This window comes from Lissotriton vulgaris, chromosome 9, assembly GCF_964263255.1.
Source record: "Lissotriton vulgaris chromosome 9, aLisVul1.2, whole genome shotgun sequence".
Taxonomy (NCBI): Eukaryota; Metazoa; Chordata; class Amphibia; order Caudata; family Salamandridae; genus Lissotriton; species Lissotriton vulgaris.
Window position 1 is genome coordinate 916,142,937 of NC_141697.1, and position 15,343 is coordinate 916,158,279.

At 45.9% G+C, this 15,343-nt stretch overlaps 1 protein-coding gene across 1 annotated transcript in view; it reads left to right on the forward strand.

Annotated features, from left to right (window-relative positions):
- The window catches only part of GRM2 (glutamate metabotropic receptor 2), a 489,558-nt gene that overhangs the window by 396,147 nt on the left and 78,068 nt on the right, over positions 1 to 15,343 (forward strand). The window contains exon 4 of the mRNA XM_086938723.1: positions 916 to 1,979. Coding sequence (XP_086794849.1) covers positions 916 to 1,979 — 1,064 coding nt within the window. The remainder of the gene's footprint in view (positions 1 to 915; positions 1,980 to 15,343) is intronic.

Sequence of the window (15,343 nt, forward strand, 5' to 3'; positions counted from 1 at the left end):
AACTACTCATTGCATGGTAAATCCTCATGCTGGAGCCCACCATGTTACCTATGGACAATAGTGGGTTTAGCCCTACTCACCACATGGGCCCACTCAAAGTCAGTTTTCTGAACTTTTTAGCCCTGCCAGGTGCATAGCGGATACCTGTGCAAGCAAGTCATCTCATGGCCTGCAACCTCCTAGAGGGGAACCTGGCCTCTCCCAGTTCATGGCCACAAAAAGAGACCCCAGTCATGCTGCCCCAGCTCACAATAACAGCCCAAATCCTGATGCCACTGCAAAAACTGACACCAGTCACCCATTTACAAAACTAGAAAAACACAGAAAGGGAGGGCCGGGGGTCTTTTTTATAAGTACAATAGGCAAAGTTATTAAAAGAAAAAGTAAATGGGAAGAAGAAAGGGAGAATCCTATCGATAAACGATTTGCAAAGAAACATATTTTTCTCAGTTAGCATATGGTGGCCTTTCTCCTTGCGGCTAGTGTTGGAGTAAAGAATCTAAGTAGGAAGATGGAAGAGGTGGCATTGTGGAAGGCCGTTCACAGCTGTTGATGCTGTGCCAGAACTGCTTTCAACCATAAAACAATCAAAAGGGAAAATAGGAGATACTCAGTTTGGTTTTGTGAATTCTAAAGTGTATATTTTCTCTTCAAGGCACATTGATGAACTTAATTTAAATGGGTTAAGCAGGATTACAGCATACAATGTGACTCAGTACAGAGACTCTAAAATAGAGCAGCATTAAGACCACTATGGAGGAGACAGTATTTATTTCGCTTCTATACTTGGTTCTTGACAATTGACCATGTGTATTTATTTTAACCAACTTTACTTACCAATTGTATTAGGCATACAACTTAACAAATCTCAATTTGTTTTAAAAAAACATTGACTTTCTTCTGCTTCCTCCCCAGCTCCCTTCAGGCCGGCGGACACCAAAAACATGGTTCGCTTTGATCGCTATGGAGATGGCATTGGGCGTTACAACATCTTCAACTATCAAAAGACGGACGGTCGGTACAAGTATGAGAAGGTGGGCTACTGGGCCGAGGAGCTGACCCTGAACACGAGTCTCATCCCCTGGGCCAAGAGCTCAGTGCCCGTCTCACAGTGCAGTGACCCCTGCAAGAAGAACGAGATGAAGAGCACCCAACCCGGGGACATGTGCTGCTGGATCTGCATCCCCTGCCAGCCTTTCCAGTATCTCCTGGATGAGTACACCTGCAAGGACTGCGACCTGGGCTACTGGCCCAACGAGACACTCAACGGATGCTATGAGCTTCCGCAAGAGTACATCCGCTGGAAAGACGCCTGGGCCATTGGGCCAGTCGCTATCTCCTGCCTTGGCTTCATCTCCACCCTGTTTGCCTTTGGTGTCTTCATCCAGAATAACGACACTCCCATCGTGAAGGCGTCTGGACGCGAGCTCACTTACACCCTCCTCACGGGGGTTCTGATGTGCTACAGTATGACCTTTATCTTCATCGCCAAGCCCTCTACTGAAGTTTGTACCCTGCGCCGCCTTGGGATGGGCACCTCATTTGCCGTCTGCTACTCTGCTCTGCTCACCAAAACCAACCGGATCGCTCGTATCTTTAGCGGGGTGAAAGATGGGGTGCAACGACCACGGTTCATCAGCCCGGCCTCACAAGTGGTCATCTGCATGGCCCTCATCTCCTGCCAGCTGGTAATTGTCATCATCTGGCTGCTCGTGGAGACCCCTGGAACAAGGAAGGAGACGGTGCCCGACAAGCGCTACGTGGTGACGCTCAAGTGCAATAACAAAGACTCCAGCATGCTGGTTTCCCTCACATACAATGTGCTGCTGATCGTGCTATGCACGGTCTATGCCTTCAAGACAAGAAAGTGCCCAGAAAACTTCAATGAGGCTAAATTTATTGGCTTCACCATGTATACCACATGCATAATCTGGCTTGCATTTCTACCAATCTTCTACGTCACTTCCAGCGACTACCGGGTAAGCAATTCTTTGTTTCTGACCAAGCATAGATGGCCCCTCTATTCACTGTAAATTAGAAACGTTGCCATATCCGGCATGAGGTTAAGCTGCTCTTTGATCCTCAATGTACTGCTCTTGCTGGCAAAAGTATTCCAGCTATATCAACATGGGTGTGTTCAGGATGGGTGTACCTGCTGGAAAACTGTCCTTTATACTGTTAAGACTTGATTTAAAAGGACGTAGCAAGATAATTTCTGCCCAAAGTAGATATTCCATCCACCTTTTTCTGGATATTCCCACTCAATTTAACGGCGGTGGACGGTGGTGTGTCTACTGGCATTCTGGATGGGGGAGCCACATTCAGCTCTGCCATTAGAAATCCTATGCTGGCGGCAAAGTTGAAATAGCCATTTCTATAGGCCAGACCATGGGCAGAAGGGGCTATTGCCCAGTGCCCCGCCTTCAAAGATGCCCCCTGGTAAAGTGAACTCTCTCTCTAGCTCACTTATGTGTATTTTTGTATTTTAACTTTTAATGTATAATTCAAAAAAAATTGGCACAAGGTAGTAAAATTTAAAGATGTTTCAAACAAGGACCCCCAAAATCCTTTAGATGACACTGCTGCAGGCTTCCCTCCTGCGTAAAACACAAACTTCACTGGTGTGGGAAGGAAACTCCTGCCGCACTAAGTACATTTGGAATATGGCTCCTTGAAAAGGATGCCTCACTTTGAGGGTTCATTTACATTACCCACATCAGGTGATAGCAGCAGAAAGGAGGCAGAATCTGAAGGTCTGCAAAAAAGGAGAGTTGCAAGGGGCAGAGTTGCAGGAAGGATTGTTTGGGGAGGGGCGAAAGGAGGCAGGAGACTGTGGGGGAAGTCCCACCACACAGGTGACATACTCATCATTTGATGGATGGGGCCTTCCAAGCTATAATGAGGCCCCTAGTGTCTGAGGTGTTCACTTAGACCTAAGTCAAGGAAGTTCATCCAACCTAGACAAAGCCCCACCACCAACCTGTTATTCCCTTCCCCACAGCAGCCAGTGGCTAAAACCCTTGATTATAAAGGCGGATGAATGGCAGACATCAGAATCTCTTTGTGCAAAAAAACACTCCATGGTGGCCATGTTGGAATTACCAAGGTGCCTCCATTTGTGCAGGTGATGGGAGCTGTTTCTTTCTCCCTGCCTTAGGGTATCTCCAGTGATTACTCTGGCCTCCCCTGCATGCATCACAGATGGGGGGGGGCTCCTTGTGAGTTCCCTGAGACAAAGGGAGGGAGGTATAGTGCCAGCTGTGGATTGGAGGGTCCCCATGCCTCCTCCACCATACCCTGGCCTTACCAGGCAATGTAGGTTGGTGGTGAATATTGGCACCTAATTCTTACTTGGCAGGTTTTTAGCAGACTGTTGGAGGAGATGGGGACTACTCTCTGATGGGTAAAATTTACACCTATCTCATGTCTTATGAATTGGTGGGTAGGTGGCGGTACATCGATGGAGAGAGGTTACTACCTTCCTCCACGGACGTCTAAGTTGAGGTCTGATTCTCAATGATTTCCTCAGAATCAAATAAAGAGATACTCAATCCATCACATAACACTGTTTATCGAAAATATTTCTCATGCAGACACCTATAGCATCCTTGAGATGCTTCAGTGCAAATGAAAATGATGAATAGCTAATCAAGGGTATCTTGAAGAGGTCTCTGGCATCTTCAGATTCATACCAGTGCTAATCACTGAATATGTGATGAGGCAGCCTGTGTTTATCAGCAGGGCTTTGGGCATCACTTAATTAACTAGGAAAGAAATGCAGGTGGACCGGGGCTTTGATGCCCCGGCCACCTATGCATCATCACATAGCACTGAATCCTTACCAGTATTACAGAGCATCATCAAGGTAAAACCATCTAAAGAACTGATATATACTTGTATATTTAAAGCATCTGGTAGAAGTTGCCGAATACTTCAGCAGGCATGTTGAGCAGTCGCGGCCGGTGCAGGTAAGCCCGGTGAGGCGGGGTGGTGGTGGGAAGGGGGATGGGGAGTCGACAGACGACGGAATAGGGAAAATAAAATAAATAAATATATAAAACCGTCATCTGTCGACAAACCCTGCGCCCCGCCCCTGCACTTACCTGCACCGTCCACAACTGAGGTTTAGATAAATCTTTGTCAGCAACCTGCAACAGTAGTGAGTGGGGTACTGCAACGCCTCAACTATACATGTCAGCCACCATCTGAGTTTCCCTTTATCCAACTTCACCTGAGGCCAGTTTGCATGCACACAAAATGTGATCTTAGTGATCATCAAAGAGAACATTTGTATCTAACTGTGGCTATTGTCCCTCAAGGGATGAAATATTAGTAACTAACATAAGAAAGTTTTTCATCAGACAGGATCTCCTCAAATTTGGGATGTATGTCATTACTTCGCATACCAATACCACGCGTGCCATTACAACGCGGGTATTACAACGCAATGTCAATGACAACGACATGCCATTACATCGCAAAATTTTACCATGACTTTGCTTTTACCATGCATGCCATTACAACGCAAAGGCGTGTGTGGTAAAGCTTTACTCGTGGTAAAAGTTTGCAAGGTAAGTGACTCTACCCTACCCTACACTAGACACTAATATAGTACCCCTGCACAACCCTCCCCCGACCCCCAATCCTCTCCCGCTACAATAACACTACACTACCCTGCACAACCCCCCGACACTACCCTAAAACACTACACTACACAAACACTACAACACTACCCTAAACCCTAAAACACTACACTACAATACTACCCTAAAACACTACCCCCAGCATGACCCTGTCCCTACCCCCAGTCCGGACCCTGCGCGACCCCCCCAACACTACCCTAAACCCTAAAACACTACACTACGCAACACTACACACACATTACAACACTACAACAAAAGTAACCCCCACCCCAAGCTCAATCCCCCTTACCTCACTCGCCTTGTGGTTCCTCTCTCCTGCTTCCAGCATCGTCTGAGGGGCAGTGCACGTCGTTGTGAGGAAACAGCCTCAGTTTCCTCACAGCGACGTGGATAGCCATTACATCACATGCGTTGTAAAAGACCATGCGATGTAATGGTATGCCTAGTAATGGCTACGCGTTGTTACATCGCATGCGTTGTAACACATGCAATGTAATGGTATTGCGTGGTAAAATCTGCATTGTTATTGCTGTTTCCCCAAATTTGTCCAAAGCTGTCAGACATGAGCTGCGTGCGAAGACTTCACAGCTCAGGAGCAGGGGTGATGTCCATCCTGCATGGAGGGCATGGCATTGTCTGTTACTGAAAGACGTGATAGAGTTGGATGCACTACAGCTATGGTCATTTAGCAGAAAGGTAAGGGCCACGTCCCTACTACACTAGTTTGCTTCCCTAATGTTGTGCTTTTGAAAGCCCAAAGGAAAGACGAACCTTTTTGGCCTTGGCGCTTCAACTCTTGGCTGGTAAAGGTCAACAGTTGTGCTAGCGAGTGGGTGAAGTTTAAGTGCTGATATAAGCGCTGTGTGGCGAAATTAAAACATTGTAAGATAAGCAACAAGCAGTTGCAAGTGTCCACATTGTACAATCTGAAGGTAAGGAAAAATCCTGGGGGGAAACTATGGGCCTCATTTATGAAAACTGTTGTATATCTGGGACAAAACAGCGATGCAACAGTTTTCACTGTGCCCTCCTTGCGACATGATTGATGTGCCGTATTTAATGAACCGCACTCCATGTCACAAGGAAAGACAGATACGTCAGGAACCCTGACGTATATGTAGGCGCAAAAGTCATGCATTTCCGGAGTTGTGTCGCTAGCATGACGCAACTCAAGCAAGGCCTGTCCTTAATGCACTGTCACCCTTACACCTGCCATGAAGCAGGCGTAGGGTTTTGACACAATGGCCTCCTAGAAGTGGCGCACTGAAATCTTATAGATTTCAATGTGCCACTTCTACGAGGCTTTTATGTGGGGGAATGCCCACCCTGCATACATTATCCCTGGCGCAGGTATGATGTGGCGCAGGGGTTTACAAAGTGATGCATCTAGGAATATGAATCACTTTGTAAATAGGGAGCAATGGGGCTCATTTTTTACGCCGCCGATGTGTCACAAAACGTGTCCCACCGGCAGCATAAAAGTGTTGCAAGGGCCCATAAATAAGCTCTATGAATCTTGATATGAGTCTAATAACTGCACTCAAAAGCGGGCAGGAACAACAGTTGTGCCTGGAATTGCAGTAAAAAGGGCAAGACACATCAGAAACCCACATACTCTACCCTCTCTCCTGTGACCCCTCACCTACTAAGTCTGCATGCTCACTGGTAAGTTAAAAGCTTGCTTGGCTTCATTTGGCTGTGGAGGGCATCCCTATTCATACCACACCACTGACAAATCCATATTTGTGTCAAAACGTAGACCAACATTTGTAAAATCACGACGACAGGAATTACATTTATAGGGATATCAGTCTTTTAAAGCCAGCTCTGCGCAAATAAAACATACAACCGCAAAATGTAGCTGGTTCGCTGCATTGCATTCAAAAATACCTTGTTAGAAACAAACATTGGTATAGCTGTTAGAATTTAACTACATTCGAGCATTGACTTGCTACAGCGCAAAACAATTTAGAAAAGGGTTGCTTCGTTTGAAGAACCGATAGTCAAAGTATAGATTTCAATGTGCGAAGACTGTGTCCTTTCCAATTTAAATAGGTCCACATCCATTCCAAATGGAGGTGGAAGGATACACACAAACAGCCAATAGAAATTATGTGAGACAAAAATACTCCTGCAGTCTGATCCAAGTTGTTATAGACAATTTCTGAACTCGGTGACTGAGGATGCTGAGATACTGAACTAACGCACCTTAGAGTATGTATGGAATACAATATGTGCACCAATAATAGTGCACATACCATTACACATCATACCTAAGAACACATGGTAAAATACCATGTAAAGCTCTAGTGGTGCCCATATAGAACTGGCAGGTCTGGCAGACGCCCAGGAAGCACAGTCCAGCTTGTTTTCTGGGAAGATGGGGACCACAGAATGATGGACCCTAGTTATCTATTCTTTCTCAAAAATGGCAATTTTGAGAAGGGAATAGGTGCTAGTTTGAGTATCCAAAGAAGGAAGGCATGTGTACGGTTCCAGCTCTGGTCAGCGTCCTCAGGGGATGGAACCCTGTAAACTGTCCCAGTCTGAGATTAACAACTATGTGGGGTTCTGGCCTGAGAGTAGCCATGATCTGTAGGCTTCAAAGGAAAGGACTATGAAAAAGGGCATGAGACCTGAACCATTGGCAGATTTGTCCAGAACACCAACATCACCTGGGCAGAGGGGGATTCCTAAATAGAACTCTGTGGGGCATATTTACAAGCCCCTACCACCACTGAAACATTACTTTTTGTGTCAATCTTGTGGCGATAGGGGCTTCGCCTTATTTACAAGGCAGCGTTATGCCACTTAACTTAGCTTAACGCTGCGTGGTAAATAAGGTCCCATTTCACACTATGCTTAGTGTGAAAGGGGAGGGCAGTGGGTGTTGCTGTGGGCGTCCCACTGCAACACCCTTTGATTCTGACACTGCCCACATCTACAACGGAGGAATAAATAGGAGGCAGCGCCTGAATTAAGACCAGGGAAAACCTGGTCTCACCCTGGCACAACGAGGAGAAATTCTTAATTTCTCCTAGTTTTTTCTGTTTTCATGCGTGCTACGTTGAGCAGCACACATGAAAACAGCAAAAGGCCAATGATTGTTTATGTGCAGGAAGGTTCCCCTTCCTGCACATAAACAATCATTTAAAAAAAATGCTGTTTTGCAGCTTCTATGTGTGATGAATAAAGCAGCACACATAGAAGTTACAAAATGGCATTTAAATATTGTTTATGTGCAGGAAGGGGACCTTTCCACACATAAACAAACTTCCCCTGCACACAGACACTTTTGCACTATGGTGGAAGGGTGCCTGTGTTGGCGCTAGGCTGCTACGAGTAGCGCCATCGCAGGTAGAAACGCAGAACTGCACCATGTTATTGTAAATATGGGGCATCCCTGCACTTCTGAAGTGGCGGAGTGAGGCTTTAAGCCAGGAAGGCTAATGCCTCACTCCACCACTTCCCTTGTAAATATGCCTTTTACATCAATCTCAGGCAACTCAATGTATAGAGGACTTTGGAGCAGGATTTTATCTGTAGACATAGCTCAGCCTATCAGAGAGCCTAGGGAGAAGACACCTTTTCTGCCACCTGCTGGTAGCCACGCTTTACAGGTTCACTTAATCTCAGTTGCAGTCTGGGAACTTGGTTTGTAGCAGTGTATTTTGCAGAATAAGTTTATGCACCTCCCATTCTCATCTCTGTACAGCTGCAGCTGCTCTGATCGGGTTTGGCTCTTCCATTCTCCAACAGAATAAAGTTTGCGTGGCAGAAAGAGTTCCATCTGTCAAATTTTTCACAAAATAAATGTTGGTATTGGTATCTAAAGAACAGGGGGCGGGGGTATATGCACTGAGGTAGGGTAGGGGAGATTTCAAGTTTATAAACACCTTTGGGAAAGACAGCCAGTGATGTGGAATACCTCCTCCAAATCTTGCAATGTGATTTTATTTTATTGCTAAAAGTACTTTATGCAATGGTTTTAATTAATCACGCATAATAATAAAACTAAACTAAACAAAATCCTCTGAATCTTGTCAATAGATAACAATTGCAAACATTGTGAACCAAATCTAAAAAGGGTTCTATGACTAAGTTCATTTTAATAATCATTAACGACCTCACCAAAGATTTAGCAATTTGAGTAGTCTCCCGTTGTGAATACCTTTATTTTAAAAGTATCCTTGACCCTGAACTTCTCCGAGCTCTCAATCTTCCATTGGATCTTATTCAACTATGGTCGAACAGCCCATGATATAGATCTTCGATATATTTCAGCAAAATTAATTCATAGAATACATCCAAATCTATAAAATCAAGAATTATTGTAGATGTAGACGTGCTGGGGGATTAACCCGAAACTGATAACCAGATCAAGGGAGGGGCCAACCTAACATCATTATCCATACAGTCTAGTACAGGTTATTTGTGGCATAACTGGGCACTGCTTTGTGGTAAGCCTAACAAATGCCTAGATAACATATTTTCCTTAACATGAAAGGACATGATAAAGGCATATCCACAAACTCCTGTTCTAATGGTGATTGCAGGTTGTTAGATCTGGGGGTCTCTAGTTGGCAGAGGTTGGTACCAATGTCCAAATAGGGACCCTTGCTTCTAGTCAGGGTAAGGGGGATACACTCTTTAGATAACCCCTGCTCATCCCTTTGGTAGCTTGGCACGAGCAGACAGGCTTATCAAAGGCAATGTGTAAAGTATTGTACCAACACTCACATTAACACTGTGAAAACACCACAAATGGACTCCACACCAGTTTATAAAAATAAAGTATCTTTTTCTAAACTACACAAGACTAAAATGACAAAAATCCAACATACACAGTTCAAGAATATGATTTAAAAAGAGTTCTAGGGTTTGCATCAAAATAATCCACATTGCGTCAAAATCAACCACACTTGCGTCACTTTTAGCCCAAAGTACCTGTAGATGCGAAAAAAGTTCCAAGCGGCACCTGAAGCGTCGAAAAACAAGTGATGCGTCACTCCTGAGACCCTGGGGAGGCGGTGCGACAACCCCGCTGCACGCAGCGGGCGTGTTGCGACAAATCCGGTCTGTATGGGGAGAGCGATGCGATACCTTGTGTGGTTTCCAGTGCGCAGCTTCTCCGGAAGGATGCGTCTAGCACAGGCACGATGCGACGATCTTCGGTGCAGCGGCGATGAGCAGCGCAGTGTTGATCTTCTTCTGTCGCGGCCCCTCGATGGGCTTGCGCTGGCCTCTGCAACGATGTTCGCAGCGACTTGATGCGATCCACAAGTAAGCTGTGCGACGATTTCTCACAGCAACGACAGGCTCTGCGACGATACTCGCAGCGACAGGAATCTTCCCGCACCGGGGCGATGTGCTGCGCAAGCAAACGATGCGTCGGTTCTTGCAGCAGCAACAGGCACTGCGACGATCTTCGCGGCGACGGGAATTCTCACGCACTGTCGGCGATGCGCTCCGCAAGCGAGCGATGCATGCAGTTTTAGATCTTCTTTTATTCTTGTCCAGCTCCCCAAACAGGAGGAAAGAACCTTCAGAGACCCCACAAATGGATAAAGCCCTTTAGGCAGGTCAGAACTCACACAGTAGAGTTCAGGGGGAAAGCTGTAGGTCAAGTCCTTTTGTTCCTGAGACTTCTTAACAGGAGGCCAGCCAGGGGCGTAGCTAGAGCTTGTGGCGCCCGGGGCTATCCCTCAGAATGCCGCCCCTGGAAGGGGGGGGGGGGGTACTTGGGAAGAAAACCGACGAGCACTTGAAAGCGGTCCGAGAGACATGTAGTATCGCCGCTAATAGTTACCTCGATCATGCAAGTTAAATGCACATACATGACACGGTCCAAGGCTTCACAGTTGAATACACCGGTGACAGGCAGTACAAAAGAGAACACACAGACTGCATGATCTATCTGGCGACTCAGAAAAACCGCATGTGACATCCATCAGAGAGCTGCGTGAACAATTAATTGCTGAGAGGAACTGGCAGCTGGCTGGGAAACTCAGGACTTCGTTTTCGAAGAGTAGCGGGCTACTCTGCAATATCATGACCTGATTGATCACCATTAAGGCCCCCAGGTAACTGTTCGGTCTCCTGCTCCTTAAAACCACTAGAATAGAGTCAGCTGCCTGGCAAGTGGTTTGGAATGTGCCTGCTGATGAGCATTCTGAAAATTAAAAGCATTTTTTTTTCACGGGCACATTAAAGAATTGTGTCAGCTGAATTTATAATTCTGCTATATAAGTTGCAGAGAGATGGAGGAAGGGAGACACTGGCATAGTAAAGAGTGGGCAGAAATAAAGGTTTGGAAAGAGGAGAGAAAGGCAAGAGGAAGGAGGGGGAATAGAAGAGGGAGAAAGGAAAGAGACGTAAGTGGTGAAAGGAAACAGACTGAGGCAAGAAAAAGAAAGTAGAGAGAAAGAGGATGTGTGCCCCTAAAAAGACCAGATGTAAAAATTATTAGGGACAAGAGGGGAAGAGGACGAAAAAGATGAGAGAGAGAGAGAGAGAATGGAGAGGCTTGATGAAAACCAGTGTTTCATTCAAGTTTTCAACCTATGATGCCAGCTCTGTCCCAACTACCAGTGATAAATGAGCTGAGGATGGAACCGCCTTCCCCCCCACAGTGAAATTATCTTTTAATAATTTTATCATATCATAAATCGCCTTCTTCGAGCTGCTGCCTCTCTCTTAAAGGGGCATCATCTGAAGAAAAAGCAACAGGCCTCTCCTGCACCACTAAAGGGCACCACCAGTAAGCATTCCAGAATGCTGTTTATTTGATGACTGCGACGTCTGCTTGGATATTGATACCTATTGTGACTTCATTCACTAGATGGCCCTTTAATGAACAGTATTGGGTAGCATACACAGTATGATTCAGACAGTCTTGTTGCACAAATGGGTGCAATGTCTGATATTTATATGTTTCCCTCAGCTTCGTTCCTTGATTTTGCTCGCCAGAAGGAGTGCAGAAAGCATTGGACAAGTTTGGGGAGGGGGTGATGGGATGGAGCAACAAGGAGTTAGTGTGAATGAAGCAGTGTTTAGGAGGGAAGCAGCATACATGGGAGTGAGCTAAAAAATGTGCATTCTAATGGAGTCCTGAAAGGAAAAGTGTAAAAATTCCCTGAATGGGAACATTGGAAGGATAAGAGTGAGCCAATCAAAATGATGATAAAGACATATGCCCCCTGGGAGGGCCAAACACAAGAAGAAGAAGAAAAGCCATAGAGTAAGAAGCAAGCGACCGTGAGTGGTCATGTGGCTCAGTGGACTAATGCACCCACTGCTGGGGCCTGTGTTCGACCTCATGGTCACAGGTTCAAATCCCAGCAGGTCCACTAAACCTTTCATCCATCTGAGGTCGATAAAATGAGTACCATTGAGTTGGGTAACAATAAACATCTGATATTCAGCGCCAAGATGCCTACTGTCTGTGTGCTTATCCCGTGTTCTTTTTTTGCCTTAGATCTTCTCCCCCACCCCCAAGTTGTGCCCTCTTTTGTTGGTTTCTTCTCCCATCGTTATTTTCTCTCTCCGGTTGGCCTCCTTTTTTCCGTACCCACTCATCCCATTACTTCCTCCTCTCGGTGTTGCCCCCTGATCCTTGCTTCTTCTTCCCCCTGTATTGCTTCACCTAACAGCACTACTGGTTACTTACCCCTCCCCCTCACAGTGTTTCTTCACCCAACCAGCTTATCCCATAAGGTAGCTGCCAAAGATCAGTCAGTCAGTTACATAATAGGGTCAGGTCTTAATAGGGAAGCACAGTTTTCTCTCACACTCCCTCTGCCACCAGATACTAACTGCTAAACAGTGTTTAATTAAGATGCAAAAAGCATATTTGCAAATATATTGCCACTCAATCAGTGAAATAAATAAAATATACATGTTGACACAGAAGCAGCCAAGGAGTTCACTACGCGTGCCTTCAAAATCTGTTCCACCAGCAGGCCACTGGTTTGAATCCTGGGGGGGCCGCCCAGTTCATCATGCTTGTGATGTCGATAAATTTGTACATTTGAGTGGGGGGTGTTCTTTTTATAGTAGTCTGCATCTGTTGCAGTCTGTTAATATTGATAAATATATGTATGTATAATAAAACGTGCAATGTCTGATATTTATAAGTTTCCCTCAGCTTCGTTCATTGATTTTGCTCGCCAGAAAGTGTCACTCATTGCCATAGAAATGTCACTCATAATTACACTGAAAAAAATTATTAAAATGTCATTCATTAGAATCTGAAACCTTGGCAGTTATGCATGATGAGCCACTCAGCCGCCCACCCCTCTGAAAACGCTTAGGTAGCTGAGCTACTGTTGCTCACCTCTTACCTCACTCGCTCCAGGGTCTCTACTTTATGGCAGGCAGGGGTGGTTGGTTCGAACTTTAAGTTCGAACTTCATTCACCTAGTCACTTCAAGTTCTGCTGCTCTCTGACTGCAGCAGCCAAACTCCAGAGCCAACAAATCGTCCAGCCACTAATCACCCAGCCACTTACTGCATAGCTGCCAAGGTTTCAGATTGCTATGTGTGACATTTTCATACTTCCTGTGTAATTGTGAGTGACATTTCAACGATTATGAGTGACACTTTCTCAAGAGCAAAATCACGGAAAGAAGACGAGGTAAACATTTAAATATCAGAAATTACACCCATTTGAGCAACAAGAAACTGAGAAGATCTGAAAACTGCTGCAAAGCACCAGAAATGAAAGGGTGACTGCAGTTCTCAGTAACAGAGGGCATAAACTGCAGCTGCTCAGAAGATATTATTAATCTGATCATTCATGACCACACAGTATCCTATGACCACACAGTATCCGAAAAAGCACATTTTATAGCATAGCAAGTGCAGCTAAGCGATTATACTGTCTCTCAGTCTCAAACACGTAAACTGGCAGGTTTTCTGACTTCTTATGTGTCACATTTTCATGATTTCATTGTACATATGAGTGACATTCAATGGCAACATAACACAACTTGTGTAACACATACAGTGACACTTCCACAAGTCAAATCAAGCAATGAAGTGCATTAAAATAGAGATCCGAAATTACACACTTTCAAGTAATGAGAAGTTTCAAAAAGACGAAACGACTATAAAATACCTGAAAAGGAAGTTCACTCACCTACTGCCCCTTTCTAAGATGATCGTACTGTCATCTGTCAGGGGTTCGGTGCTGCAGAGAGAGTGTGGCCTCTAAATGCGGCCTCAATAGGTACTCACTTAGGATTGCCACTTTTTGCAGAAAAAATACAAGCCACCATTCCTTTAACAGTTTGCTTAGGCCTTGACTTAATTTTTAAGGGAACTTTATATGAAATTGTCCGTATTCATTTTTGAAATACACTTTCTGTCTTTGTTTAAATTATCAGTCAGGTGTTCTTAGGGCAGCTTGGGAACACAATAATGTTTTTATATCATATGCACGGTTTAAAGTATGTACAAATATGGGTAAAATACCTTTTGCATTTGTCAAGATATTAAAACGCTTACTGTACTGGTGTCGGTTTTCTAATGCAGTTTTCTCTGATAATTTAGCTGAATGTTGTTGGTGCTGGCATGATAGTAGACAGGCTGAAGCAGTGGTTATCCTTAGTGGGGCTCAGTACTGCAGCGTGTTCTGGCATTCATTACACTGGACTGCTTTCGTCTTAGGCATCATGCATGCAGGTGCACACTACACCAGACGCTGAGGCAGGAAATTGACAATCAGACACATGCACTAGTTGGGCATATGTCTTGCTGGGCCGGCGGACCAATAATTATATCATGATGCCATGTTTGTAGCCAGCGTATGCCGACCGGGCCCCTCGGCTCCTACCCTGGCATTTGCATTCCGGGGTGACGGTGACTCCACAGCGGCCGAGCGAGGCAACTCAGGCGTCATGCTGATGAGTGATGCTGCCCGCGTCCAACACGACACCAGTAAATGTGCCCAGCACAGTCCACACACACTGAGTGAGTTCATGCGCCGGGACGAGTAAAGGACAGTTACTCGGTCTGCCCCCGGCGCGCAGCAATCCATCTCCGGTCGTGTTCCCGCTTAAGTTCCTACCAATCCCAACCTCACTTCCTACATCCAGGATGTGAGGTCACATCCCTCCCCCTCCCCGGCGGCACCAGTAGGCGACCACTGCTGAGGGCAGGCCCCGCCCGCCGCGAGTTACAGTGTCGGAAGAATATGCAAAGAGGCCTGCACTGTACATAACTGGGCCGCGCGCGCAAATAAATTATAAATGCGGCCGCGGCCGCAACGGGCCACCAGTGCCACCCCCAAAACAGTGCCGCCTGGGGCGGACCGCCCCCCCCGCCCCCCCCTAGCTACGCGGCTGAGGCCAGCTCTCCTCAGGCCCTTGGAGATCTCTTCAAGCAAGGGGACACAGCAACAGCAAAGTCTTTCCCCTTTCCTTGGCAGCAAAGCAACTGCAGGTCAGCCTTACAGCAGGTCAGTCATTCTTCTTCAGTCTTCCAGCTTTCTCCTTGGCAGAGGTTCCTTCTTGATTCCAGGATGATCTAATTTTCTGAGGTCTGGGTATCCCTTTTTATACCAATATTCTCTTTGTTCTCTGCGAGCAGAGAGGCCTTGGCCTATTCCAAACGAGTTCTGGTCTGTCCTGGAGCACTTTGTTTACCTAACTCCTTCTTTCCTTTGAGAGACAGGGGCAGGGTCGTCAGCTGCCAGCAGG